A 25,953-nucleotide genomic window follows, 5' to 3' on the forward strand; every position below is an offset into this window, starting at 1 on the left:
GCAACTCATGATCTATCTGTATATTTGTTGCGCGCCAGATTAAATGACATGGAACCGTTGTCTGAAGACCATCCAGGCATGGTGTGCAACTCATGATCTATCTGTATATTTGTTGCGCGCCAAAGCCCATGGGCATCCGGGCACAGAAACGAAGGGGAAAACAGAAGCCTACCTAAACAAATAATCTTGTTCTCAGATTGTTCCTGAAAGCAAGGTGATTTTTTTTCTTTCCGCACCAATCAGGCAGTTCATTCCAGGCCTGAGCTATGAAGAATGGGAAAGAACGTCAGTCTCCGCTACTTCTCTTGAAGCGTGGTAAGGCAGTGTATATCAGAGGACCAAAGGTTGTGCGTTGATTTATAAACTACCATTTTCACCTTCAAGTAGAAAGGCACATTCACGAACAGATTTATGGCCCAGTCACAGTATCTAAAACTGAATTCTGGCTGCAACAGGTAGCCAGTGAAGTTCTTTACGTGCCCCTGATACCGGATCTCTCCGAGCAATATTACAAACAGCTCAAACCGCATCATTTTGGATTTTTTAAGCTTACCCAAACAGTCCTTGCTTGCCCCGCCTAAAAGGGAATTGCAATAGTCTAGTCAGGGTAAGACAATGGCGCAGGCTAATTTCTGGCAATTCTTCTGAGTTACCAGGGGGCAAATCTGTCTCAGAACCTTCAAGCAGTAGTTTGAATTTTTAACTACATAATTGACATGTGCATCACCATTTAGCAAAGCCTCCATATGGATGCCCAAAGCTTTAACTTTGTCAACGACAGAGATACAACCCCCGCCTATGTGAAAACTCTTATAAACTGGACCCAGTTTTTCTCTGGCCTATGTTGATCCATAGACCATAGGTTCTGTCTTTGACGCATTTACGCATAACCAATTTCAGGTCATCCACTCTTTGATCCGTTGGTATATTTTGTCCAGATTTTCCTGATCTTATTCATAATTTCCACTCAGCTCCATAGATAATTGGAAATAGTCAGCGAAGTTTGCAAAGAAAACCCACAATTTTCTATTTCGACACATAGGTGCTTGATGTAAAGATTGAACAAAGATGGGGACAAACAGGCCCCCTTTGGCACTCTGCAAGATCAGATGTCACGTCCCCCCCTTAAGCCCCCAACATACCCTGGAGTTACGACCACCAAGAAAAGACTCCATTCATACTTTGGCTTCCTCTGAGAAGCGACCTGTGTAAAACAGTGTATTTAGCAGCCGTTTATGGTCTAAGAGGTCAAAAGCTGCAGATAAATCCAGTAGTATCAGCAAGCGTGACCCACTCCTTTCCAAGGCAGCTAACCTGTGGGTACGTAAATCAATAAGAGCACTCTTGGTTCCCTAAGATGTACGGAAACCATACTGCTTCTAATGAAAGAGTCCCATAGTCACCAAATGATGCTGCATCTGAATAGCGGCCATTTTATCTATAATGTTCAATAGAAAAGGGGTATTTGGTATTGGCCTAAGATTAGTATAATCTTTAGGATCTAAACCCGGTTTCTTCAGTAATGGTGTTGCAACTAATCCTTAATAGCCCCTGGGATGATACCATGCGCAAAGGAAGTATTAATAAATCACCTGAAAAAAAAGAACAAATATTTCTCAGTTTTCCAAAATAAATTTTGATGGGATGAGATACCCGGGACAGCTAGTTGGATGCATGCCTCGAACACATGACACAGGTGTACATTTTAAAGGTCCTTGTGAGTCCTGGCCTAGCTCTTGATCAATACTGGTGGAGGGTTTCAGCTGAGGTTGTGTTTCTAAAGCTGTACACATTTTAGTACAAGACGTGGTAATTTTCTCTGCAAAGGCTTTCTGAGCAGAAACACAGGCCTCCCTATCAGAATTAACAGAGCAATTCAAGACATTCGTTTTTTCCCAGGATTTGAATAGTTCCTTCATTTCATTTTCTGATGTTATTATTCGTTCATTGTAGAAGGATTTTTTAGCCTCCATAATTTAACATTTATAATCCTTCTCAATGAGTTTTCAGACATTTTTATTTTCCTGAGTTTTCTCCTTGGTCCAGTTACATTCGGCTTGTCTTTTCTTCTGTTTAACAGAGGTTGGTTCTGATGTGAACCAGTTTCTGTGATTAGGACGGTCTATAACTGTTCTGATTTTAAGTGGTGCTGATTTATTCAAAATCGATTCCAAGTGAATATTAGAATTCTTCACTAAAAAGTCTGGGTAGTCGTGATCAGTTGTTTTAGGCATAAGCTCCCCCAGGCAGTTGGGTAGATGCGTCGTTATGATTTTCTGAAAATTCCTACCATAACGTTGACTAGGAGTCTCATGTTTACACAGGTAGAGTGATGGAATCTCCACATTGGCCATAACAAAAAAAGTGAACCGACCATACGCATGGGAGCGTTGTCACATCAACTAGATTTCTGTTTCGGCTAGCTAACCAATCTAACGTATGACACTTTATGTGAGAAGGGGCTAGATCGTGTACCTGGTTGTCTATATTGTTTAATGAACGTTCCAAATCCAAAGCTGCTTTATCTCCAAGAAATCCTTTCAAACGATTTAAGCCACCCAGGAAAATGGTGGAGCAGAGGAGATAGCAGCTTAACAATATGTTCATTAAAAAGAGGCATCTCAACGGGAGGCCTGTAGATCAGGATTACATTTATACTATGATTATGGTCTAAAATCTCACACCCGTCACAATCTATTTTGTTCTCCTACATACCAATGTTCTTTTTACAGATAATAGCGACACCACCCCCAATGGCCACAATCCGATATTTTCCAAAATATAAATACTCTTCTGGGGGTTGCTTGCTCAATCACAGGTCTGTGTGAGTCCAGTAACCATGTCTCAGAGAGACACATAATAACTTGATTTTTAACAATATAATCGTGGATATCAGCCACGTGTTTATGTAGGGACCTGGTATTTAAAAGGGCAAGTTTTATTGTGAGTGGCTGTAAGTCTTCTACTCCAGTGTCCAGGTTAATAGCTAACGGGGAGATTTTGGATGACACCTTTTGCAGGGCTATTATACCTCCAATGGTTTCACTGCTTTCTATTCCTCTAAAGAGGTTATTATTAGGAATCGGGGAACATAGGGTTTCAAATGAAGACATCTCTGTCTTAATGCCAGTAAGACAGAGATCCTTCTTATTGGGACACCTGCGCCCGGTTTTCGTCCTGCCGTCTGGCCGCCCTCCTTGGGCCCTCTAACCTCACCATCCTGTGAGGCAAAAAACCTTGGGGTCATCTTGGACTCCGCTCTCTCCTTCACCCCTTACATCTTGGACCTTGCCAAGAAGGCCCACTTCCAACTTCACCTCCTAGAGGCATTCTCCCTTTCCTCACCTTTCCTCAGAAACTCAATGTCTCCAGAGCTCTGGTCCTCTCTAGGATGGACTACTGCAACAGCCTCTTCCTCAGTCTCCCCCTTTCCTCCCTACGCCCCCTTCAGCTAATCCAGAATAGGGCTGCAAGACTTATACTTGGCCTCAAAACCAGGCACCGTATCTCTCCAGTCCTAAAATCTCTCCACTGGCTCCCGGTGGCCGCGAAGATCAAATCCAAGACCCTGTGCATCATCCACAGGCTTTCTAGGGCTTGGGACCATGCAATCTCCAACTTTCTCTACCAAAGTACTCCCCTTCTAGAGCCCCTCGCTCCACTAATTCCATTGTCTGCTTGTCAAAGGCTTCTCAAAGCAGAGAGTGGGGAAGCAGGTCTCGCTCCTTGGCTGGTGCCTCCCTTTGGAACAGCCTCCCTGCCCCTCTCAGACTTGAGCCGGACCTTCTCACGTTTCGGAACCTTCTCAAAACTCTGCTTTTCTCTGCCTCTTTCCCTTCCTTGATAATCACCCCACTACCGCTGAGACTGGTGGTCTGGTCCTCATGAATTGCACAGTATACCAGGCCCTCTTCCCAGTCGACACCAGCACCCTCAACCCCAACAGCACTGCCCCCTCCGGGCCCCCTGCCTGGTGGCTGTACATCCCACCCTTGGGGTTCATCCGCCCTAGCACTTAGCCTGGCCTTCTGCCGAGCTCCCCTTGGCACTTCCCTCCCCTGGGCCCCACCAGGACTTGTCCACCCCCTCACCCATCCCTATCTCCTGCACTTCTCTTCACTGCACTTGCATGTCTGAATGCCACAAGGCCTAATAAGACCATGCTTGCATATATACTGTTCTTGCCAATGTTATTTACTCCCCTTGTTCCCGCCCCACTTTGCCTTGTGGCGCCTGGAAACACTATTCTGTTGTATAGGGGCCTAACAATACTCAATAAATACAAATACAAAAAATGAGTGGCAACTAACACAAAAGAACCACCATCTTAAAAAAAGAAGGGCATTGCTGGTCTACTCACTCAAGTAGGGAGAAAGAGCAGGACAAAGCCTCAGGTCGGCCTCGTCTGCGGACTCCATGAATGCTGGTAGAGGCTTTGCTTCCTGCCCCTCCCTCTTTACCACTGCGTTCTTTCTAATTTTCTCCCATGAGTCCGACCAGGAGGTCTCCATTTCATTTGCCTGGGAGTTCCTTGACTTTGGAAAGTTCAGCAGCGAATCGCTTAGGAAGTTGGAGGTAGCCCACCCCGCTAGAACCAGGCACAAGGCGAAAAGCAACAGTAGCCGAAACCGGCACAAGAGGTGGACCGCACCCATAGCTCTGCCTACATCGGCTGAAGAGAAAAATCAATATCTGAAGCAGGCCTCAATGGTTGCAGGCGAACATATGCCGTCACTGAAGCAGGAACATCCTCTTGTTGTCCAGTGTTGTCGGATGAGATGCCGAAGCTATACAGAACAACGAAGACCCTGTGAAAAACAAAAACACTGATATTAAACAATGTTAAATGCAGCCCTTATGCGATCCAAAAATTCATAGTGAGACCAACAGGATTCTTTAGCATTCTTATCCTTACTTGGTACAGAAGAACACATTAATGATGTCGGAGGGCATTGTGGACATGTGAATGGCTTGCCATATGCCAACACAATCACCGATTTACCCATTAGTTGATAAACTGTGAACGAATTTGGGGGGGTCTCGGAGGGGGTCATTATGGGGGTGGAGTTGCCAGGGGGAGAAAAGGTAATGTATGTTTAATCTGTGAATAAAGTAACTCCTAGATCAGATCAATGACACAATGAGCTATGTAGCGACACATTGGCATCAAATCTTCAAATGCATAGGGAGATGTGAGAAATCCAGACCGGGAATCGGGAGGGGTGAAATTTGGTGAGGATTGTGTCAGGGAAACTATACCATATGTTACATACGCTTGAGAAATTATGTAAGGACAGCATTAGGTTTAATTTTGACAATTTGTTAAAATAACAGACAGTTTGAAGAAAAAACACACACATTAAGGTCACTCAAACAACTCCTACTAATAATTTAATTAGGTTTCCGTCTGCTATTGAAATAGTTGCGAGCAATCCATTTTGCAAACGATAATATGGACTTCCATAAATCACAATTCCTACTTCAAATATTGAGGGCCTTCAAGAAGACACAAATCCTAGCACCCAGAATGATCATGAAAAATCATTGCCCCGCCCCCAACGCAGTACCTCTTCCCAGTACAGGAACGAGAGAGTAGGATTAGGAGTAATGAATATCACTGGCAAGTAATCCCCACAATGTTAAATCCATTGCATCAGACACACACTCCGTCTAACAAACAGAAATCCCACTTGCCAGTACCAATGGTCAGAAAAGAAACAAGGAGATGGGGATCTGCAGTGCATGCCAACAGGATGGAACGTGGTCTTTCACCGCTCCAGTGCAAAATTGAACACATACTAAATGTTCGTAAAGAACTGTGACTATTGATTTAGCTCTAAGCTCACAAATGTCATGCACGCACAGATGTCTTCGTAGACAGCGTTTTGCTACACACATGCTGCTTCAACACTTAGTAAAAAAGCCCCGTTGAGGGAAAAAGTCTGATACAGTTGGAACAAATCACTATTGTGGCAGAGGTCCTTTTTTACTATGAACTGCAAGACACAACTGAAATGTTTCTAAGATTTGATTAGATTTTTATCTTTATAGTGATGGTAAGGAATTCATGGTGGCAACAGTAAAGACAGACAAGTAATCACAGTTCAAGGGTTTTTATTAAAACTGTATATGCAGGTTGTAAAAACGCCTAATCTAAGCCAAATCTAAGATGGGAGTAAGCCACGACCATCAAATAATAATAAGGCAGTCCTAGTGGTGTCTTGTCAAATAAAAGGGACTATACTAAAAAAAAAATACCTATTGCCATAAGTACTAAATACAAAAAGAGCGTGGGATAGGATTCACAAGAAAGAAGTGTTCACAAATGATAAGTCAGGATGTGGTAGCCGGGGGTCTCCCTTCCCTGCGTTTTGAGCATGGAACAAGGTGGGACACCTGAGCACAGCACACGCTCGAGCTTTCCCAGCATGAGACAACAGTTCCGTTCTCAGCTATCATATCAGGACCTTTGGTGGTTAAGTCTCTTTTCTATAAAAAGTCTCTTGCCTCCGAGGAACTGATGTATTCAAAATAAACAAAAAGTTTGTTTTCGTATGTAGGTTGGGTGATTATTTTTCACCTCTGGATGCCCCTCTTCCAGGCTCATACCCTTCTCAAATGTTACCGTCTCTCCATCAGGTTGACTACGGCTTTTCCCAAACAACTTCACCTGTTGTATTGACAAGTCCTAATGTCCTTTTACACAATCCACTGTGGACATCCCTCTCTCGGGTTCACTCTTGCCAGCCTCCCACTTTCTTCTACTTTCTTACTATGCGGGATTCACTTCCCTTGGCTTTTCCATTACGTGGGGTTCAAAGACTCAACTCTACAGAGGATTTTACTAGACCCCTGTATGACCACTTTGATGTTTTCGTGCAGGTCTCCTAGGGCCTTCTGGTATTGTTTGTTTAAAAAAACAGGGAATCAACAAGTCTCTCAAATGAACACCCATGTGGTGCCGGACCCATCTGCATCTGGTTTCCCCCTAACGTGTTACCAGTTCTTTGAACTTTGCTTAATTTGCCATTGCCAACTTTTGTTCAACACAGATCGGTTTCTTATCGGTTCTCCCCTCGACTCACTGGCGGTTATCAACCGCTTGGCTTTTCTCGTCTCTGGAGTCAAGGTTGGTACCAGAGCAACAAGCGTCTCTCCCTGTTACGATGATTAGTGTAGGACAGCTCTGTATACCGTTGCCATGTACTGCAACACACTCTGGCTATTGTTCGCGGTCTTACGATTCCTTTCACGGAGGCTCCGCTAGTCTGGGTTGGAAGGGGCAAGGTTTCTTCTCTCCTTGTCGTCCATTCGGTTCTCGCTGCTTTTCTCCTCCTCTTGAATTGCCGTACTGGGATAGCGATCTCATCGTGCGGTCTGCCTTTCTCGTTGTGTGCTCTCATGCTCCACCTTTTATCCCTGTGGAGAAGGGAAAGGGCCGTTGGGTGTGTGATTCTGGTCAATTGCTTGACCCGGCTCTGGTGTCAGTCCGTTATCTTCCGTGTTGTGCGAAAGTGTTCGTGTTGCAAAAAGGGGGTGGGGCGATAGAGTTTGAGTATCCTAAGTGGTAGGAGGGGGGAACAGATGTTGGAAGAAGGGGAATGCCGCGACTTACCCGTCGGTGTCCCATTTCCACTCCTTGAGGACCCCCCATCCAGGTGATCCTCCCTCACGGGTCCACCCCCAGGAACTGGATCCAACAGCGATGGCCGTGTCCTGGCCACCTGGATGACAGATCCCCGGGGACTAGTCAGGGAGACACCTTCAGGTTTCTCACAGTGTTATATGCCAAAGCTCTGTACAGAGGTAAAAAACAGTACAAATAATGTAAAACAAATTGAAGACAATACAAACAGGCAACATTAACACAAGACTAAAGAAAAAAAGGAGGTCCCACTCTTTGGGTTCTGTGTATCAGCTACTAGTTGAAGCTACTGTTAAGGATAGGGTTACTGGGGGAGTAGGTGCTTACCGTTGGGCAGCTCTAGATGGAAAATGGTGTGCTTTGCAGTGAGAGAGCTCTGCAGAACTCCCACCATTGGCAAAAGAGGTAAAACACCAGTGAATTAAGTGGGATGTCAATTCAAGGAGAGGCTCTTATTGAAGGGTGTGGCCTAAGTATGTGTTTACTTAGGCCACGCCCCCTGAGAGCCCCCGCCCCCTGTCGCCAATGGGGGCAGGGTAATTGGTGAAAGCAGGGGAGCTGGGGCATATTGGCATGATCACCAAAGGTGTGGCACCAGTGTGCCCCAGCGCTCACACGCAGCCATTTAATTTCAGGCGCTGCATGGTGAAAATCCATGGGCTCCTTGCATGAAAAGACTGCCCGCTAGGTGATGTACTCCAAAACAGGAGGAGGTTTGGAGGGCCCAGTCTCTCCTTTTGTTTCCGAGTAGAGTCATCACTCATCGTGAAGCCTCGCTTAAAAGGCTTTGTGCTGCATGATGACTCTTTACTCAGAAACAAAAGGAGAGACTGGGCCCTCCAGCCCTTCTCCTGTTTCATAGTTAAGAGTCATCTGGTAGCCATGTAGCCGAAGCCACGGTTACCCTGGCTATCTGCAGAATGCCGACACCTGCAGGTAGTCTGTAACTGTGCAGTGCTTCGGCTACACGGCCGCCTGAGGTGTCGGCATGGCTGGGACTAGGCGGGGTAGGGCCCAGCTCAGGAGCACTTTCTAGAAACTGCCGGGGCTTGCTCTGCCTAGCCCCGGCCCACTGAAGAGTACATATGCTTCATACAAGTTTTCAGCAGGAAGTCCATAGTTCGGTTTGAAACCTCAGGGAAACATAGAGGTAAAAGACATTTGCCACATCGTCAGAACTGCTTCTGCAAGATTACAGGTGGAGTGCGAGTTCAAGCTCCATGCATGGCAGAGGGAGAAAGCCCAGTATGGATCGCAAACCAGGTCCCTGAGCCAAACATGGCAGAGACAGGAAACCGGTGCATGACAGCAAAGCACCACTTCCAATAAAACTATGCAGGGTCAGGGGCGCTGAGTACGGAGGGGGCGGGGCCCGGCCACCCCCTCACCCCCTGCAAGATGAAGTCAGGGCTGACCCCCCTCCCCCCCCCCCCAGCCGGAGAGAAGAGACGCAGTATGGATGGCCCTTTGTTCCATCCATACGATGTTTAGAAATTGTGGGACAGGTGCAAACCAAGAGGCTCTTGCTTTGCATCTGTCCCTCAATTTCTCAACATCGTTTTGGTTTGGGTATACTTCTACATCTGTGCACCCGGGTGCACCCAACCCAAAACGATTTTTAGAAATGGAGGCACAGATGCAAAACAAGTCTGTCCCTCAATTTCTAAAAATCGTTTTGGGTTTGGTATATTTGTACATCTGTGCACCCTGTTGCCAAGAGGGGTGCACAGATGTAAAGGTACACCCAACCCAGAAGGATTTTTAGAAATGGAGGTACAGATGCAAAGCGAGGGAGGGGGCAGGGAAAGGGCAAATGAGACTGTTTGCATGTCTCCGAGTGTGCACGTGGTGAGGGTGAATGCTATGGACGGGGAGCGGAGGCGTATGAGCCAGCACTTTCTAGTAGAGCTGCCATATTTGAAATGGGGCAATGCTGATACTCCTCAGTTAGCTCGCTATACTCTTGATGGGATAGTACTGCTGTAACAGGGATTCTATAATTGTTGAATCTTCTCAGCGATAATACTATGCATTTGTTGAGACAATGCTAGTTCATCTTAGTGGGGCTGCTATACTTTTGATGCGACAACATCAGCACTTCTCAGTGGAGCTGCTACACTCTTATTGACAGGGCCCCAGCACTTCTCAACAGATGTATTTCTTTTTATTTTATTTGGTTATTTATAATGGGTGTACTACCCAGAGATTTCTAAGCATGGACAGAGGCAGCGAACCTGTGTTGTGCGGACCAAGGGAGCAAAGCCGTGTTGCGCGGACCGAGGGAGCGAACCCGTGTTGCGCGGACCGAGGGAGGGAACCCGTGTTGCGCGGACCGAGGGAGAAAACCTGTGTTGCGCGGACAGAGGGAGAAAACCTGTGTTGCTCTGTGTCATCTTGCTTCCAAGGCGAGCACGTTGCCCCTGAGCTATCCTTCCGATACTCTAAAGATCTGAAGTACATTTAATGATACAGAACCAGAACTATTGAGCAAGTCTGTCATCATCAGAATAACTCAACACTGTTGTGGTTATACAAGAGCTCATATATTTAAAGGGATGGAATTACTCAGAATGTAGTAGCACTATTCAATAACCCAAAGTTCTTAAGCATAGTTAATGTGACAATACTACACTTCTCACCATTGGGACAGTACTGTCACTTCTCACAGAGGCTTCTACACCTTTTATGGGGCAGCCCTGATCCAGCCTACTGCTCACATGCTCAGAATTTTCATTTCTCAGCAGGACTGCAACACTATATCATTGTGTTCTGTATGTTGAGTGCTTCTTCACCACCAATGTGGATTCACGGCTCTCTCCCAGTATCTAAATAGTAGATCTGTCTACATTCAATTGGCAACAGGCATGTCCAGAGCTGCCTGCTGTCCATAAGCTGCCGCTCAGGATGTTGGGAGTCGTGATGGGGCAAGGGATAGAAGGCTCGAGCCTGTCCGATAGCAGAATCAGCGGGGTCTTAAAAGCTGCTCACTCCTTCTGGAGGGGCCATGAGGCAAAATGAGCCTGATCCCACATACATGGGGTTGTTACCCCTTTATCACTCCTGAATGAAAGAATGAGCTCTCTCAGACACAAGTTATCTCCCCTGCACACACATTGAATGAATATGGTATGATCTATAGATCGAGAAAACTGGAGTGACAATTCAGAGTGTTTTAACAGAAATATAATTGTCTTCCCAGATGGGAGACTGACTCCATTAATATACATGGGGTCACTGAGATGAGCAAGAGTGAAACTGTACATTCAGTTGTGAGATTACCAGCAACGGTTGATACTATGCTCCAAGGAGTGAGGTGCCCACTCAATATATCACACTGTTTATAGGTGTGAGACCCATCTGAATGCTTACCCAAAGACCCTTGGCCAGAGTTTCACACTGAAGAAGTGAGCATGTGATCCGGGGTCTGCAGCCCACAACACGCAGGGGATTCCCATGCTCCCACTTGCGAGATTTGCACCAAATTAGTGAGATTGTGCTCCAAGGTAGGAGGCACACGCAGAGTCTTTGCTCTGACGTTTGACACACACAGGATGGGACGGCATTTCGTTCTCCCATCCTAGTTGTGTTGCTCTGCCTTTTGAGGGCTACTACAACCTGGATGATTATAGAGGGGTGGAGTAGGGGCAGTGATGGCCTACTGCAATGCAACTCGAAGGCTTGAATCTCCTTCTTACTCGACTTTAGTATATGCAGTACATGCTAGCCAATGTTTCCACTGTTCTAAGCTGCGCGCGTCTCCACCACCCCCTGCGCGCCTTTGCACCAAATTGGCGACTACATGCAAATTTGCGGTCCTTTAACTGCCAGTGATGCCACTTCCTGTATTTGGACCCCCCTCCCCGGGAAATTCATAAGTCGGCTCCCCTGTGCAGGGTCACAGAGGAGATCCAACTCACAATGAAACAGGCAGGCAGAATGCCAGCGCTCGATGCCACCATGAATCCTCTGCCTATTTCTAATAAGGAGGCCCCAAACAGGTAGGGTGACCAAGGACCAGGTTTCCAAGATAAATAAAACTGGTATGGCCAACACAATAGGGCTACCCCACCCCTTCTGCGCCCCGTCCTCCCCCATTCCAAAGTATCTGCATATAAATTGTGCTGTTGCTCGTTTTACATTACATGCTTCGCTATAGTTACTGGCTATTCAGCCAGTCCCTGGTCCACGGGCAGTAAATGCATGTTGATCGTACCTGGAAGGTTGGGGGTCAACCCCATCATCAGATAGCAAAACTGAGAAAATTATGAGGTCCGTTTAGGGGAGAGCGGCAGACGGTCCGATCTAATATTTTTCAATCAGGTATCTCAAAAATCCGGGAGAGGACCAAATAAAACAGGGCTATGGTATTAGGCTAGGGTAGCTGGGAGCAGGTCCTCAGCATGACCCCAAGACCTATAATTGGTAGCCAGGCAATGACCCCAAGACCTATAATTGGTAGCCAGGCAAGCAGAGAGAAAATCCAATCTAGAAGATTCCTGCTTAGGCGGAGAATCCCTACCGCATTTGTCCCAAGAGAGGCAGCCACATTTAGGATGGAAGGTGGGGGGAAACAACGCACTGGCCCACTGCAGACCCCTGCCCAAAGGACATCTCACTAACCCAGGAGGCAAAGCGACCAGGGTAGGACAGTGCAGAGGAGTGTGGAGGTAGATTATTCAGGATGTATGCACGGGGAGGGGTTTATTAATGTTAAAAGGTATTTATATAGCGCACCATCACCAACGGAATTGGCCCCGAGGTGCTCTGGCGGATCTGTTAACAAGAAGGAGGGCGGGTATGTTATTTGGGAAGAGGGGTAGGAGAGTGGGAGAAGTGGTGTGCTGTTGGCGGCTTCAGTTTGGTATACACCATGTGCTGAGCTTTTGGTGAGGGAAGCGAACCTGGAGAGACCACGTGTGCTGTAGGTACTGTTTATGTGTTGTTGATGCTGTGTGGTAAAGTGCGTGCAGTCTGCTGTGCGAGAGATGGTTGTGTGATGTTTTGGGTGGGATGGGTATGCAGAAGTTTGGAAAGATTGGATTAGTGGGGTCAGTATCCTAGTTCGTGTACATCATCTTCCATATGAGTTGTATTGCTGTGGATGGGGGTTGTTGCCGATTTCCTTTAAAGGCCATCTGACTTTGGTGTTTGATGGCGCGTCACCCTCCCAGTTGTGTCCTAATGAGCATTGTTTAATGTGATATGCTGTGTCTGTGTCTCTCCCAGTTTCCTAGCTATCTGTCGTGCTATGGGTCTGTTGGAGCTGGGAGTGGTTCACGGTCGGGTGCTCTTGATGGCAGTCCTGGAACTTGCATTTAGGTCTGTTTGTGTATTTTTTGTGGTCCTTCTCTCACGGCTCTCGCTCAGTTGGCCATTCAGTATGTCGTGGAGCATCTTCCTTAATTTCTATGGTTTGGTTGGTCACTTGTGTAAGGTTGTGTGATGTAGTGTGGTCCCAATTTGTGAAAGTGAAGCAGTGAATTAATGAGTGTTTGAAACGGAGGGTAGTAGTGAAGGAAGAGTTGGGGGTAGGGAAGTGAGGTTAGTGGCTATTGGAAGAGAGCAAGGATAGTAAAGAGGGGTGAAGGGTGCACAAGGAGAAGGGTGAAGGAGAGAAGAGGGGAGTGAAATTAGTGAGAGAGTTTATTGGGAGAGTGAGCAGGTTACTGTATCCCTGGAAAGGTGAGCCAGGCACCATATCCCTGAGAAGGGGTGGTGTGAGGAAGAGTAGTAGTATGGAAAGGGGCGAGTAGTAGGGGAGTGAGAGCAGTAGTAGTGCAGATGGGGGGGGGGGGAGTAGTGGGAGGGGAGATGAGCAGTAGTGGTAAAAGTAGTGGAGAGTTAGGAGGTAAACAGAGCAAGAGAGGATCATCGGAGGGATGAAGGAGTGTCAAGGAGTGTTAGGAGGCACTGGTTGGAGTAAGTGGGAAGAGAGTAATAATTTGTTTTCATATAGCGCTTTAATCTAAAGCACCTTACATAGGACATATACATTACTAGGACTACCAAATCGAAACTGGCACTAATTTATTGACCTCGGAAGGATGAAAGGCTGTGTTGGCTTTTCCAGGATTTGAACCTGTGACCTGCAAATCAAACACAGATCACAGCAACACAGATCACAGCAACAAGCGTGTAACCCGCTGAGCCATAAGCGAGATAATGTAGAGCCCTAGAGACACATTAAACAATACATTTAATTGGGTTATTTTATAGCGCTTTATGCCAGAGTCCAGCCTGTAAGCTCGGGAATGGGCTTCGAACCCATGCTGCTCGGTGCTCCGTTTGGCTCTCAAGACAAGCGCACTGCCCCCAAGCTATCCTCCTGACAACTTAGTGAGAAGAACATGGTCTTGTGAAAGGAGAACACCCAGTGGGGGGGGTTGAGTGTTCGGTAGGCACAATCTCTTAAATTACACAATCTTTTGATGAGCAGGGACGAATTGGATTGTTCTTAGAGGTAGTTTAGATAGATAAGGCCTTTAGGTACAGAGGTGCACAACTAGTTTTGCTGGAGAGACGAATGTACTACACAAGTGCCACACAGTAAGACAGACTGTCTGTAGTAGTAAAGTTGCGCAAATTTAAGTTAAAAAGAAAAATAGGTTTTGAGGTGTACTTTTTGATTATTTTCATTTAATGTAACAGATGTGACACTTTTTTATGCTTTATTTATACACTTGGTTATATATCCACACAGAAATACGCAAGTCTACATCATGTTCCCTGACAGAATTTTCAATAATGTCATATTATTACTACAAGTCATCTACAGAACCCACGCAATGGCATGGAACAGGCTGAGGCAACCAGGATCTGACAGTGTTGGGGCGGGGAAAGAGCAGCAGCCTAGGGTGACCAGATTTAAAAACAGGCAATAGACATAGAAGTGGGACTACAATAAACACAAATAAAACTGTAGTCCTTACCCTATGTCGCTGGCCTGTTGTTGTGGGGAAGGGGGAGGAAATGGCCCATTCACGTGCGGGAAGAGTCGCGCCTAGCCGATTTGGGGATTTCGGAACCGGTTCCATGCAAAAACCATCTGGTCAACCTAAGCAGGCATGCCACGAGACAACAAATATGTGGTTCAGGACGCTGAGTGGACCAGACTGTTCTAAGATATATACACTTCTTCTGTGTTAGTTTCCCCCAAGTCAAATCCTTCAACCAGAGTTTTCGCTCTGCCGGTGTATCCACCATTGCGGTATTAGTCTCTTGGCGACAAATAAGCACAGATGTAAACATCTCTGCTTGACTTTAGGGATATTGGTATAGCTTCCTAGGAATATATCCACGACTGAGCTTCCAGAATGTGCACATCAATCAGTTCTAAACATACGTCGGGCCAGAACGTTTTTAAAGTCCGGCATGACCAAAACATGTACAATTAATTAGCTAGTGGTCATTAGACTGGTTAGATCCAAAGGAAGTGCTTGTGCCAAATGTCTGTATTGTGACATGGGTGACATGCAATCTGTGTGGGGTTTTGAAGTGCATCAATCGGAATCTTGAGTTATAGGACATCGCTTTTGTCCGGTCACCAGCGTGTCTCCACACATCTGCAGCGATTTGGACTGGAGAACTGCTGCCCTTTATCGCACGAGCTGTATTCCAGGAGGGCATTCAGTTCTATTATGCTATAAAGCGCAGTTGGAGGAGGTCTGACCCCTCATGAGTTGACCAACTCGATACAGGGATGTGTCTCCGGTTCCAATGAAAGGGCAGGCATTTTGGCTCCAAGCGCCAACCTCAACTATAGTATTGTAGCCCGACCAGCCCACTATCACCCAGGTACTAACATGCCTCTACTGTCAAGAAACTCCCGCTCTGAAAACAGTCCCACAGAAATTAGAACACTGCAGTTTCCCAGGAGGCCTAAAGAACCTGATCTAATGTAGGCCGATGTTCGATTATGTCCAAGGTGAGGATACTGCTATGATAGGGTTGCCGAACATTTAATCGTTTCATGGTAACTCTTCACACTGCAAGAGAGGCCTTCATGGGAAACACAGTCAGATCAATTGCAGGTTGTGGGTTCAATAGCCTGGATATTGGGTTTTCCCGATCAGCAGCCTTTTGTTAGAATCTCTTAACATGTGGTGAAACCTCAGTGCTATACAACCAGTAGCTGATAAAGCTAGCTTGCGCTACTACTTGGTACAGTTGAAAATCAGGGACCTGTTGGCCACACCATCGAGCAAGGCATCGCCATGTTGGATAATTTCATACGGGCTATACCTGGGTGCAATAAAAAGCCTGTAATCGTGGAGTTCAGTTCCCTGAAAAAGGAACTACCTATCAATATGGGTGGGTTAAAAAAAAAGAAATATCAGTTCGGGCGGAATGATCTTTTTCAGCAAGACCACCCTGCCCATAAGCGAGATAGGTAAGGACCCATAGGTTAGTTTCGTCTGTAGGTCAGGTATGTACCCAGGTTATATTAAAATGAAGTGGCATGCTCTACAGCGACTAACACCCAAATATTTTATTGCCAGAGGTTCCGATCTGGTGGTTCAGTCATGCTATCATTAAAGAGGAGAGAGTGGCACATCTCAGATTTAGCCCAATTAACTGTTAGAGCTGACTATCTGACAAATTTAAAGATGTTTGACATAATTAGAAGGAGGTTTACAGCGGGATTGTGTATCCACAGGAGTGTGTCATCTGGGAACATAAAGACCATCTGAGGCATCTTTCCTGTCTGAGCTTTTTTGACGCTTAGTAAGGATTTGCGATTGTTCTTCACTGCTGTCGAAAAGTCTGAATATATGAACACACTTTTGGATCCCAATTGGCGATCTCCCTTTCCCCTGAAATATTTCAGTAGTAAGTTCCAGTCTCTGTAGTTCAGGATCTTTGCTATAATCGGCCTGGTAGCAGCATCTGTTAAAGGAATAGTTTGCTCAAAAATATTATTGTCCCGAGGGTTCACGCATATGTTTTTAGGCATACGTTGATCGATCGTACAAACATTTCCTATGCGCCTTACCGCAGTTTTCCTCATTTTTACACAAGCGAAATCAGGCAGCAGGGCGTGGCCATCTTGTGCTAATCTTATCCATTGCTGCATTGCCCTAAGGTGAACTGCCCTGGCGACACTAAATCATATCCCCCACCCCTGAGGCTGACATCACTAGATGCGTACCGCCCAATTCACAACGCCAATGCACGTCTCGTGTCAACGTTCTCTGCGCTTCAGCTAATGACGTATCTCCATGGAAATGGCAGGACGCCTCTTTCCTCAATAAGTATAAACAGACTGCTTCTCATCAGACAACAGATTTGCTTTTTCAATCGTTTCACTGTCTCTTTTGAGTATTCTGTCCTCGTTTCTGTGCTCTAGTCAGCTACCTTCGTTGCTCATATTCTGTGAGAACAGATGGTACCATTACTATCCATTTTTATTTTGTCCCATAATGGCAACAATACAGCCCTACCAGTACGAGCCAGAGTATTCCGAGGCAGAATTACTCGAAAGAAAAATATGCAGAAACGATGGGGCTTCGGACGACAGTTGGGAGGACGAATCAACAGATCAAGAGCCTGAGCCTAGTCGCATGGATGACGTTTCCACCTGGTGTACCTGCTATCGGTGTGCGCTAATGCCAACCAAGGAGAAGAACTGCTGCTGCAGAGAAAACTCTGGATGCTTGGCCTACATATCGGAAGGCGAGACACGGGCGCAATGCATTACCGAGCTGCATGACTTCAGGGCAGCCTGCCTTACACGGTCCGTGTTGAGGATTATGATGGTGCTTATGCACAAACTACGTGCAACAGTTCGCCCTCGCAATCCAAGTAACGAGTAAGTGTACTCTAGTGATGTCACTAGGCCACTACCATTTCATGGTGGTCTCCTATATTGCCGTAACTTTGATCCATCACTGCCAAATGAATGTAGTCTTGCATTTCTATACATCACTCGCAATTTGGGGAAATCATAGTGGTCTTCTTATGTTTATTTCATGTACAACCATGAAGCAATATTTCTTTGTGTCCCAAATGTAATGGAATGCATAGTCGTTCAATATTGGAATGTGTCTACACTTTAAAGCCCAAGTGGATTGATCCGTGAAGTAACATTTGTACTGGCAACAATGCCATTGAAAACAAGATTGCATTTTGAACCAAGGTTTAATACACTTAGCTTGTTCATTTAAAAACAGTTTGTATCTTTCTCTTTCACAGGTGGTACAGGCTGGTGGCCTATCGTTCGTTTACATGGTGGCTTCATGGGAGGCTTGGACACCGCATTCAACGAGTAGTACCCGTCTGGGTCGTTGGTGCCATTAGAGACACATTCCCCAGTGACAGCGTTCAGTACATGGGATCTTTCCCATACTGTGCTGCAACGCGAAGTTTATAGTGCGTAGTACATTTGTGCCATCAAAATTAGCAACAAAATAAAATACAACTGAGCTTTTATGAATGGTTGTTTCAATTATTCAGTGAATCAAGTATGTCTCCATCCAGCAGTGTTCTAGCCCTTTCTTGCATGCCACATGCCCCTCCATCCACCCCTCTAGAATCAATGACTGTTAGCACCTGTGGCCGTGCCCTCCCAAAGGGGGGCTGGCAGGTGTGGGAACAGCCAAGGTGCCAACCACCATGTACACTTCAAATGCATCTTCCGCGCAGGGGCCACTGTACAAATTGCCTAGCCAGACCCTGTGGCTCCATGCAGGCTCCGCTGAAGCAGGCCGCTCCCCTACAATCCACAAAAGTACGACTCTCCCTTCATCGCTGTTCCGGACCTTGTCTGCACGCCTCATGCCTATCCACCTCCCCCTCCATTATCAACGGCAGTTTGCACCAGTGGATGTGCGCTGCCAAAGGGGGCTGGCAGGTGTGGGAGCGTCCAAGGTGCCAAACACCATGTACACTTCAAATGTATCTTCCACGCAGGGGCCATTGTTCACATGCCCTCCTCAAACCCAGTGTCTCGAGGCAGGCTCCCCTGAAGCAGACCACGCCATATACACGTCACTTATTCACATACCACCCACTTTTCTAATTCTTTATAAACCCCTTGATATTTATCATGAGAACATTTGTGAGCACTGCAAGACAACTCATGAACGTGCTACCTGAGAACTTCTGTGACCAATGAGTGTTTGCTCGTCATGATGCTACCTGTGAACATCTCCCTGTTCTCCTGCTACTAACTACCCTGCTTGCTGAATCCAACTATTTGTTGGTCAAGGTAAGGGCAGGTCACCTAATCATATCTCCTTGATCTCTAAATGTATATCTATTTCGAACGAACATACCCAGTAGTGTAAAGTTCATTCATCTCATTGCCATTACCATTGACTTCAGTTTAATTTGCTCTGTGCTCGATTTATAGCAATTGTCATCAGTGTCAATTAGGATCGAATTGCATCCTTTGCGGACCGTGTCAATAAGCATGTTTCCTTTTGGTGCATGATAGTACATTCAAGGGACGATTAACCTGTTACGATTTCCATCACATCAATCAATTGTGTATAAGTTATCCTATAATACTGTCGGCTATGCTACACATGTTTTGCTTCGGGGACCAAAACATAGATTGCATAGAAAAATGTATGATATAATTCCATCTTTCTCACGCTTTTATGTAAAATAATTTATTAATGATGTGGACCTTTTTTTTAAAAAGAATTTCCAGCAATGGCTGCATGTATGGTTTACGGTTGACGTTCTAAGCCTCAAAATAAACCTAAAGGCACAATAATGCATATATTCCCGAGGAATATAGATCTAATAAGATAATGGGTCAGATATTGCGGATTTGCGCGGGACGAGCTTGAAAGTAGAGCCCAGGTTGTCTTGGCGGACTTGAGGGGTGATCGATTCCGCATCTGCAGCCTGCACTTTACCACTAATATGTACAACCAATCGCAGTACACATTAAAGCAGCGTCTTGTAAATTGCTTCCAAATGCAATTTCAACTCTATTCATGCACACGCTGCCTCAGGTGAGTCACGGTTCATGATTTAGCTGTAGGCCTTAGGGTACTGAACAGGTAACTACATGGACGATTGCTGTTTCAGGTGTAAATGTCTCTTATAATACTTTTCATATTTAAGATTGTATCGCTTTATAACTAAACCCCATTTTGCTATACATCTGTCCTTGGTTTTAGAAGCATCATAGAAAACTATTTATGGGCACATAACTATGCTACAGTGCCCTTGAAAATAAGCATAATCTTTTCGTAATCGGTTGCTTTACATGTCAATTTTTTTAGGTTAGCATTTCTAATTCAAATCTAATTTCCCCTTTACTACTCCATGACAATGCACTGAATATGAAAGAGAAAGATTCCGGAAATGTATTATGCATGGAATTAGAGATAATATGATAAAGTTTACGTATCCTGTCGTTTGTTTACATAATGTTTCATTTATGGGTTTTTATTGATATGTACCATTGTCTGCATCCCATTGTGTGTGTTCAATTTCACTCTGTTCATCCATACTAAAACAAGTTCTGTGTTACAGGGTGATGCTGGTACTTCGACTGCAATTACATCATCCTTTCAAGCTGATCCAGAGCCTGAGGTATGCGTACTGACCGTTCCCTTGCATGAAAGAAAGTATATCGTACATCATTAGACAGTGACATTATTATAAATGAGCATCTTTTGCAAAACGCTTGAGTGCAACATTACAATCAGTGGGTTTCCCACAGTGATCTCTGATCGAGTAAACTAGCCATCAATTAGGTGCAATTTGAAATGTATATTTTAACTAAATGACGTACACAGAGTACGAGGACATATATGTAAGGCGTGTGTGCAAGGAAATCATTTGATTTCAAATACGATTTACTTTTTTATTTAATCAATATTCTATTCTAGGTATGCATACACGATTGGGAAATAGTAGAGGAGGCACGTGGATCCAAGGTGGCGGACCGACTTGCTGGTGCAGTCGTTACAGTAAAGAACGCCGTTTCAAAGAAAATGTTAATGTTAAAGGATATTTGTACCGCGCACTATCACCACCGGAGTGGTCCCCTGGCGCTCTGGCGGCTCTGAAAGAGGAGGGGGTTTGAGTTAGTGGGAGGAAGCAGGAAAAGTGCAAGAGAGCAGTGATATGCTGTTGGCGGCCTCAGCCCGGTGGGTCCATTGTCTGGCTATGGGGTGTTTGCGGCCGTTAGTCGTCATGTACTGTTGTGCGAGTCTACGTGCGTTTTTTGTTTTGTTGTTGTAATGTAGTGAAGTTTGTGTGGTTTGTTGTGCTGTAGGTTTTTGGTTGCGTTTGGTTTGGAGTTTGAGAGGTTTATGCAGAGGGTGAAATTGTTAGTGGAGTTGGTTAGTTGGCATCGCTATCATGAATCGAGGCGCTGGGCTTGCGTAGTTTCCCCTGATGCGCCGCTGTCCTGATCTGGGCCCATCTGGCATTCAATGTCCCTTTCTCATCAGGCTCCCACCTCTATCAGACTCTCTCATAGCCCCACCTGTACTCCCTTCATACTCCTGTGGCCAGTGCCCCTGCCTATGTCAACAACTCAGGTAGTGTGGTGATTGTCAATATCTCGACAATTCCACAACACTGTGGTACCTAGTGGTAACTAAGGGGCAGGTGAAGATGTTGAATGGGGTAGGTTGGGGTAGATGACTCGGTCTCCATGCATGTCACCTGTGTTACAGTCTATCCGGAGTAACCCGTCCAGGTGCCGTGGGGGCTTCCCTGTCAGTTCTGGGGCTGTCCGTGTCCTTTCCAGTTTAGTCATCCTTTTCTCCATTTCAGTTTGAGTCTGTGGTGTTGAAGAGCCAGGTTTTTAGTGATTCCTGAATTTTAGGTGATCTTCTGTTTTTCTTATTTCTTTTGGGATGTTGTTCCAGGTTTCTGCGGCTAAGTGGTAGAAGGAGGTGCCTCCAAGTGTTTTCTTAAGGTATGGTTTAAGTTCCAGGCGGATTTTGTTGCTTGATCGGAGGGGTCTCGTTGGTTTGTAGATTGTTATTTTCTTTTGTAGGAATTCTGCTCCTTGTCCACAGATTGCCCTGTGCGTTATGCACATTATTTTGAAGGGGATGCGATGTTTTACTGGGAGCCAGTGTAGTGTTTTTAGGGCAGGAGTGATGTGGTCTCTTCGGGATAGTTTGAGGAGTAGTCTTGCTGCTGCATTTTGGATCCTTTGTAGTTTCTTCAGGAGGTATTCTAGTATTCCGAGGTAGATGCTGTTTGCATAGTCGATTCTTGACATGGTGAGGGCGACGATAGCGAGTGTTTTGTTCGTGAAGGAGAGGAAAGGTAGAATTCTTCTTGCCGTGTGGAGGAGGAAAAAGCATTTCTTCACTGTTGCATTTATTTGTGGTTCTAAGGTTAGGGTGTTGGCCATTAGGACTCCCAGATCTTTTACTACCTTGGATTGTGTTGGTGCCTTTCCCATTTCTGTAGGCCACGGGATGGTGGTTTCGTTCTCTTGGTCTTTGGATGTGATCATGATTTCTCTCTTTCCTGGGTTGATTTTCAGGTTGTTGGTATTCATCCAGTTGAAGACTTCTTTTAGATAGTCAATTAGGTTTCAATGACCGGCCTCTGTGTCGTTGATTTTATAGATGATTTGAGTATCGTCTGCTTAGTTGTAGCATTTGATGTTGTATTTTTTGAAGATTGATGACTGGAGTCTGGTAGATGTTGAAATATAGTGGAGATAGTGAGGATCCTTGTGGCACTCCACAGTCGTTAACTCGTGGAGTGGATTTGAATGGTTTGATCCATACGATTTCTGTTCTGTCTGCTAGGTATGATTTGGTCCAGGGTAGTGCTGTGTCTGTTATGCCTATGTCTTCTAGTCTTTTGGTCAGGGTGTCGTGGCTAACTGTGTCAAAGGCTGCAGAGAGGTCGAGCAGAATAAGGGCGGATTTAATGTTTGAGGCTGCGTTAGTTTTGAGGTCATCCCAGATGGATAGTAGAGCTGTTTTCTTTCCTCTTGCAGGTCTCAAACCGTCCTGAGCTTGGTCTAGCAGGTGGTGTTTTTCTACGTGTTCTTGGGTTAGTTTTGCCGGGTAGGGGATGTTAGAGATCGGCCTGTAGTTGTAGGTCTTCAACGTCGCCACTTGTATTTTTCAGGAGTGGCTTGATATATGCCGATTTGAAGATCCTCGGTACAGTCCCTGTTGCTAGCGATAGGTTTAGAAGGTTTCTGTAGTGTTCTGCTGGCGTTCCTTGCACGAGGGTTGATTTGCAGCTGTCCAGGGGACAGGGGTCCATGGGTGATCCAGCTTTGCTTTGTTTTACCAGCATTGCGAATGCCTCTGCTGATAGTTCAGGAAAATTTCTGAGTTTTTGCTATGGTTCCGTGTTAGGTTGTATGTTTTGGTTGGTTGGTCTCTTTTGTATTGTTTGTCGGATGTCATTGATTTTTTTCTTGAAGTGGTCTGCCAGGTCGTTGCATAGTTTCTCTGAGGGGGTTGGGGTGTTATCACAGCCTGGTGGGTTTCTCATTTCTTTAATGATGCTGAACATTTCTTTGTGTGTGTTGGTGGCACTGGTGATTCTGTCATCGTAATGTCTTCTCTTCACCTTTTGAATTTCCTTCTTGTATGCACAGATTTGTTTCTGGAACAGTGTTTTTTTGTCTGGGTTGTATTCTTTCCTCCATTCCAGTTCCATCTTTTTGTTTTCCTTTTTCATGGCGTTCAGTAATGGGGTGAACCATTTTGCCATTGCTCTTTTTTTTGATGGGGTCAATGGTTTTTCTGGGGCGATCTTGTCTATTGTATCTGCAATCCATTTGTGTAGTATCTGCGCTTTCCCGTCTAGGTCAGCTAGTTCTAGTTCTGTAGTTCAGGGTTTGGTTAATTCCATTTGTTCGAATAGGTTGCCTTCTTTGACGGGTTTCCAGTTTCTTTTTGTGGTGGTTGTGAGTTTCAGGGGTTGGATGCAGACTTCAGTAGGCAGAGTGATCAGGAATGGGTTGATGAGGTGGTCGCTCCATAGTATTTGTATTGGTGGTGCCTTGGTGATGAGTTTTTCTTCGGCGAAAATTGCGTCGAGGTTGTGTCCTGCTGAGTGTGTCACCCCTTTGACTAGTTGCCATAGTTTCATGGTGAGTTGTTCAATCAGTTAGTTTTGGGGATTGGCATGACTGTCTTCAAACCAGATGTTGAAGTCCCCCAGGATGATTAGGTGTTCATGGTTGATGGCTAAATTGGTGATGGCTTCTATGAAGTTGTCGACGAAGTTTGCATCATATGTCGGCGGTCTGTACACCAGGATGAATGCGATGTTGGTTTTTGGGCTCACTGTTAGGTGGATTACCATGGTTTCGCAATGGAGGATGTCGAGTGGTTCGTCCGTTTTTATTTTCAGGTGTTCTTTGAAAGCTATTGCGATGCCCGCTCCGTTTTTGTTTTTCCTGTTTGTTTGCAGGCATTTGAAGTTGGCTGAAAGGCAGCTTTGGAGTGTGATTTTGTAGTTGTCGTCCAGCCATGTTTACGTGATGAACAGGATGTCAATGATGTTGTCGTCGAGTAGGTCGAAGATCTCTGTTGAGTATTTTGACATAGATCTTGCGTTTATTAGATTGCAGTGAAGTTTGGAAGTGTTGTTTGGTTTGGACTTTCTTGTTGAGGTCATCTTCTGAACGGTGTTGAGGTTTCCTTCCTTGTCAATCTCTTGTTGGGCTGTGGGTTTCGGGGTGTCAGCGTCTTCGAAGAGTTGAAGAGTTCTTCTAGGTTCTGTCTTGGGGTTTTTTTTGTTTTCATCGGGTTCATCTTCCAGGAGCTGTGGTTGTCGATTGGAAGTTCCTCTTGTTTTGGTGATGTAGGGTGTTATCGCATCGGTCGTGTGTTTATTATTTTTTGTGTTGTTCATCATCCTTCTACTTGCTTGTGTTAGGTTGTTTGATGTTGCTGTTTCTAGCGTTGGGTTGGATTGTTGGGGTGGCCAGTTGTCAGCGAGTTATGGAGTTAGGTAGAGGGATTTGTCTCTTCTATCAGTGTTGATTCGATTTGTGTTCCTGTCTGTGAGAGTGCATTCTATAGTTGTCGTTCTTAGTTGCTGTTCGAGTGTTTATTCTTTCTTCTCTTTGTCTTTGCTTTGGAATGGGTCGCTTGCGTGACGACATCATCAGATTGAGAGTTGATTTAGTCTTTGTTTCGTGATGTCCAGTTGGTCCAGCTTTTGGTCTGGTTGTCTTGTGGTGTAGTAGTGGGAGTGGAGGATGTCCGTTACTAGTTTGGGCTCTGTCTGTAGGTGGTATTCCGGCTGAAGTTTCCGACTCGTTCAGTCACTGTCTTGAGAGAGGTTCCGGGAGGTAGTTAAGGGTTATATAGTTGGGTGTTGTCGGTGGCTATCTTTAGTGTCCGTCTCCCTGAGCGCGGTTCACTGCGGTGTGCTAGCTATGTGGGTTTGGGAAGGGTATCTAATTGAAGAGTGGCTTGCAGGCCACAGCTCAAACTTGCGCTTGTGAAGCGAGAGCCCCTAATCAGAGTGTCACTCCACAGTAATTCACTGGTGGGTTCTGTCTCACTTAAGAGTGAGTTGGTCAGCGAAATTTGAGATGCCTGTATAGTGGGAGAGAGGCCTATCAATGCAATCTGGATGTCACACAATGGAATTTGGGCACAGGGTGCCTGCTAAACCTGAGAGATTTGTATAGTGAGGGAATGGGCCTAGCAATGCAGACTAAATATCACACAATGCAATTGGGCACAGTGGCCCTGCTAAATTTGTGAAACCTGTATAGTGGGAGAGAGGCTTATCAATGCAATCTAAATATCACCCAATGCAATTTGGACCCAGAGGTCCTGCTAAATTTAAGAAAACTGTATAGTGGTCTACAGCCAGCCGGTCTGTTGATTATCGTTTTACACTGCAAGGGAGAGTGGCAATGAGGAATAGTCACACTGTTCAATATTGGTTTTGCCAAGTGATCAGGTTTTAAGGGTAGAGCTGTACCTCTCCCCCAATCCAAGCCACTCCTACCTTACTGGTCCTTGTAGTTGCTGGTTGACGGCTGGCCACTGGCTTCCCCTTCGGATACCTCCTGGAGCCGCCTCTGTTGGAACTGACCTTGGCCTTGGGGCCCTTAGCCGCAGAGGACCACTGGGTAGAGGGCTGCCGGGCAGAGGGCTGCCCTGGGAGGACCAGTGATGAAGGCTGAGAGGGCCAATGAGAGCGGGGATGGGCGGGTCGGGAGGGGGAGGTGAGAGACCAGGAAGTGGGTGCAGGGTGGGAGAGGGATGCTTCGGGGGCCTGGGGCCCAAGTACAATACACAAAAAAATGAAAGAGGCAGAAACCAGCCACAGCACACCGGGGCAACACTCACATAGCTCCGATGGAGTTGGGGCTGGCGAGTGTTGCT

The 25,953-nt window shown here is 45.8% G+C and overlaps 1 protein-coding gene across 1 annotated transcript in view; it reads right to left on the reverse strand.

The window, feature by feature from the left end:
• B4GALT4 (beta-1,4-galactosyltransferase 4) overlaps positions 1-25,953 on the reverse strand; it is a 316,340-nt gene that overhangs the window by 159,248 nt on the left and 131,139 nt on the right. The window contains exon 2 of the mRNA XM_069635928.1: positions 4,361-4,808. Within this exon, the coding sequence (XP_069492029.1) occupies positions 4,361-4,655 (295 nt within the window). The 5' untranslated portion in view covers positions 4,656-4,808. The remainder of the gene's footprint in view (positions 1-4,360; positions 4,809-25,953) is intronic.

The sequence above is a fragment of the Ambystoma mexicanum genome, chromosome 7p (assembly GCF_040938575.1).
Source record: "Ambystoma mexicanum isolate Mex_15411 chromosome 7p, UKY_AmexF1_1, whole genome shotgun sequence".
Taxonomy (NCBI): Eukaryota; Metazoa; Chordata; class Amphibia; order Caudata; family Ambystomatidae; genus Ambystoma; species Ambystoma mexicanum.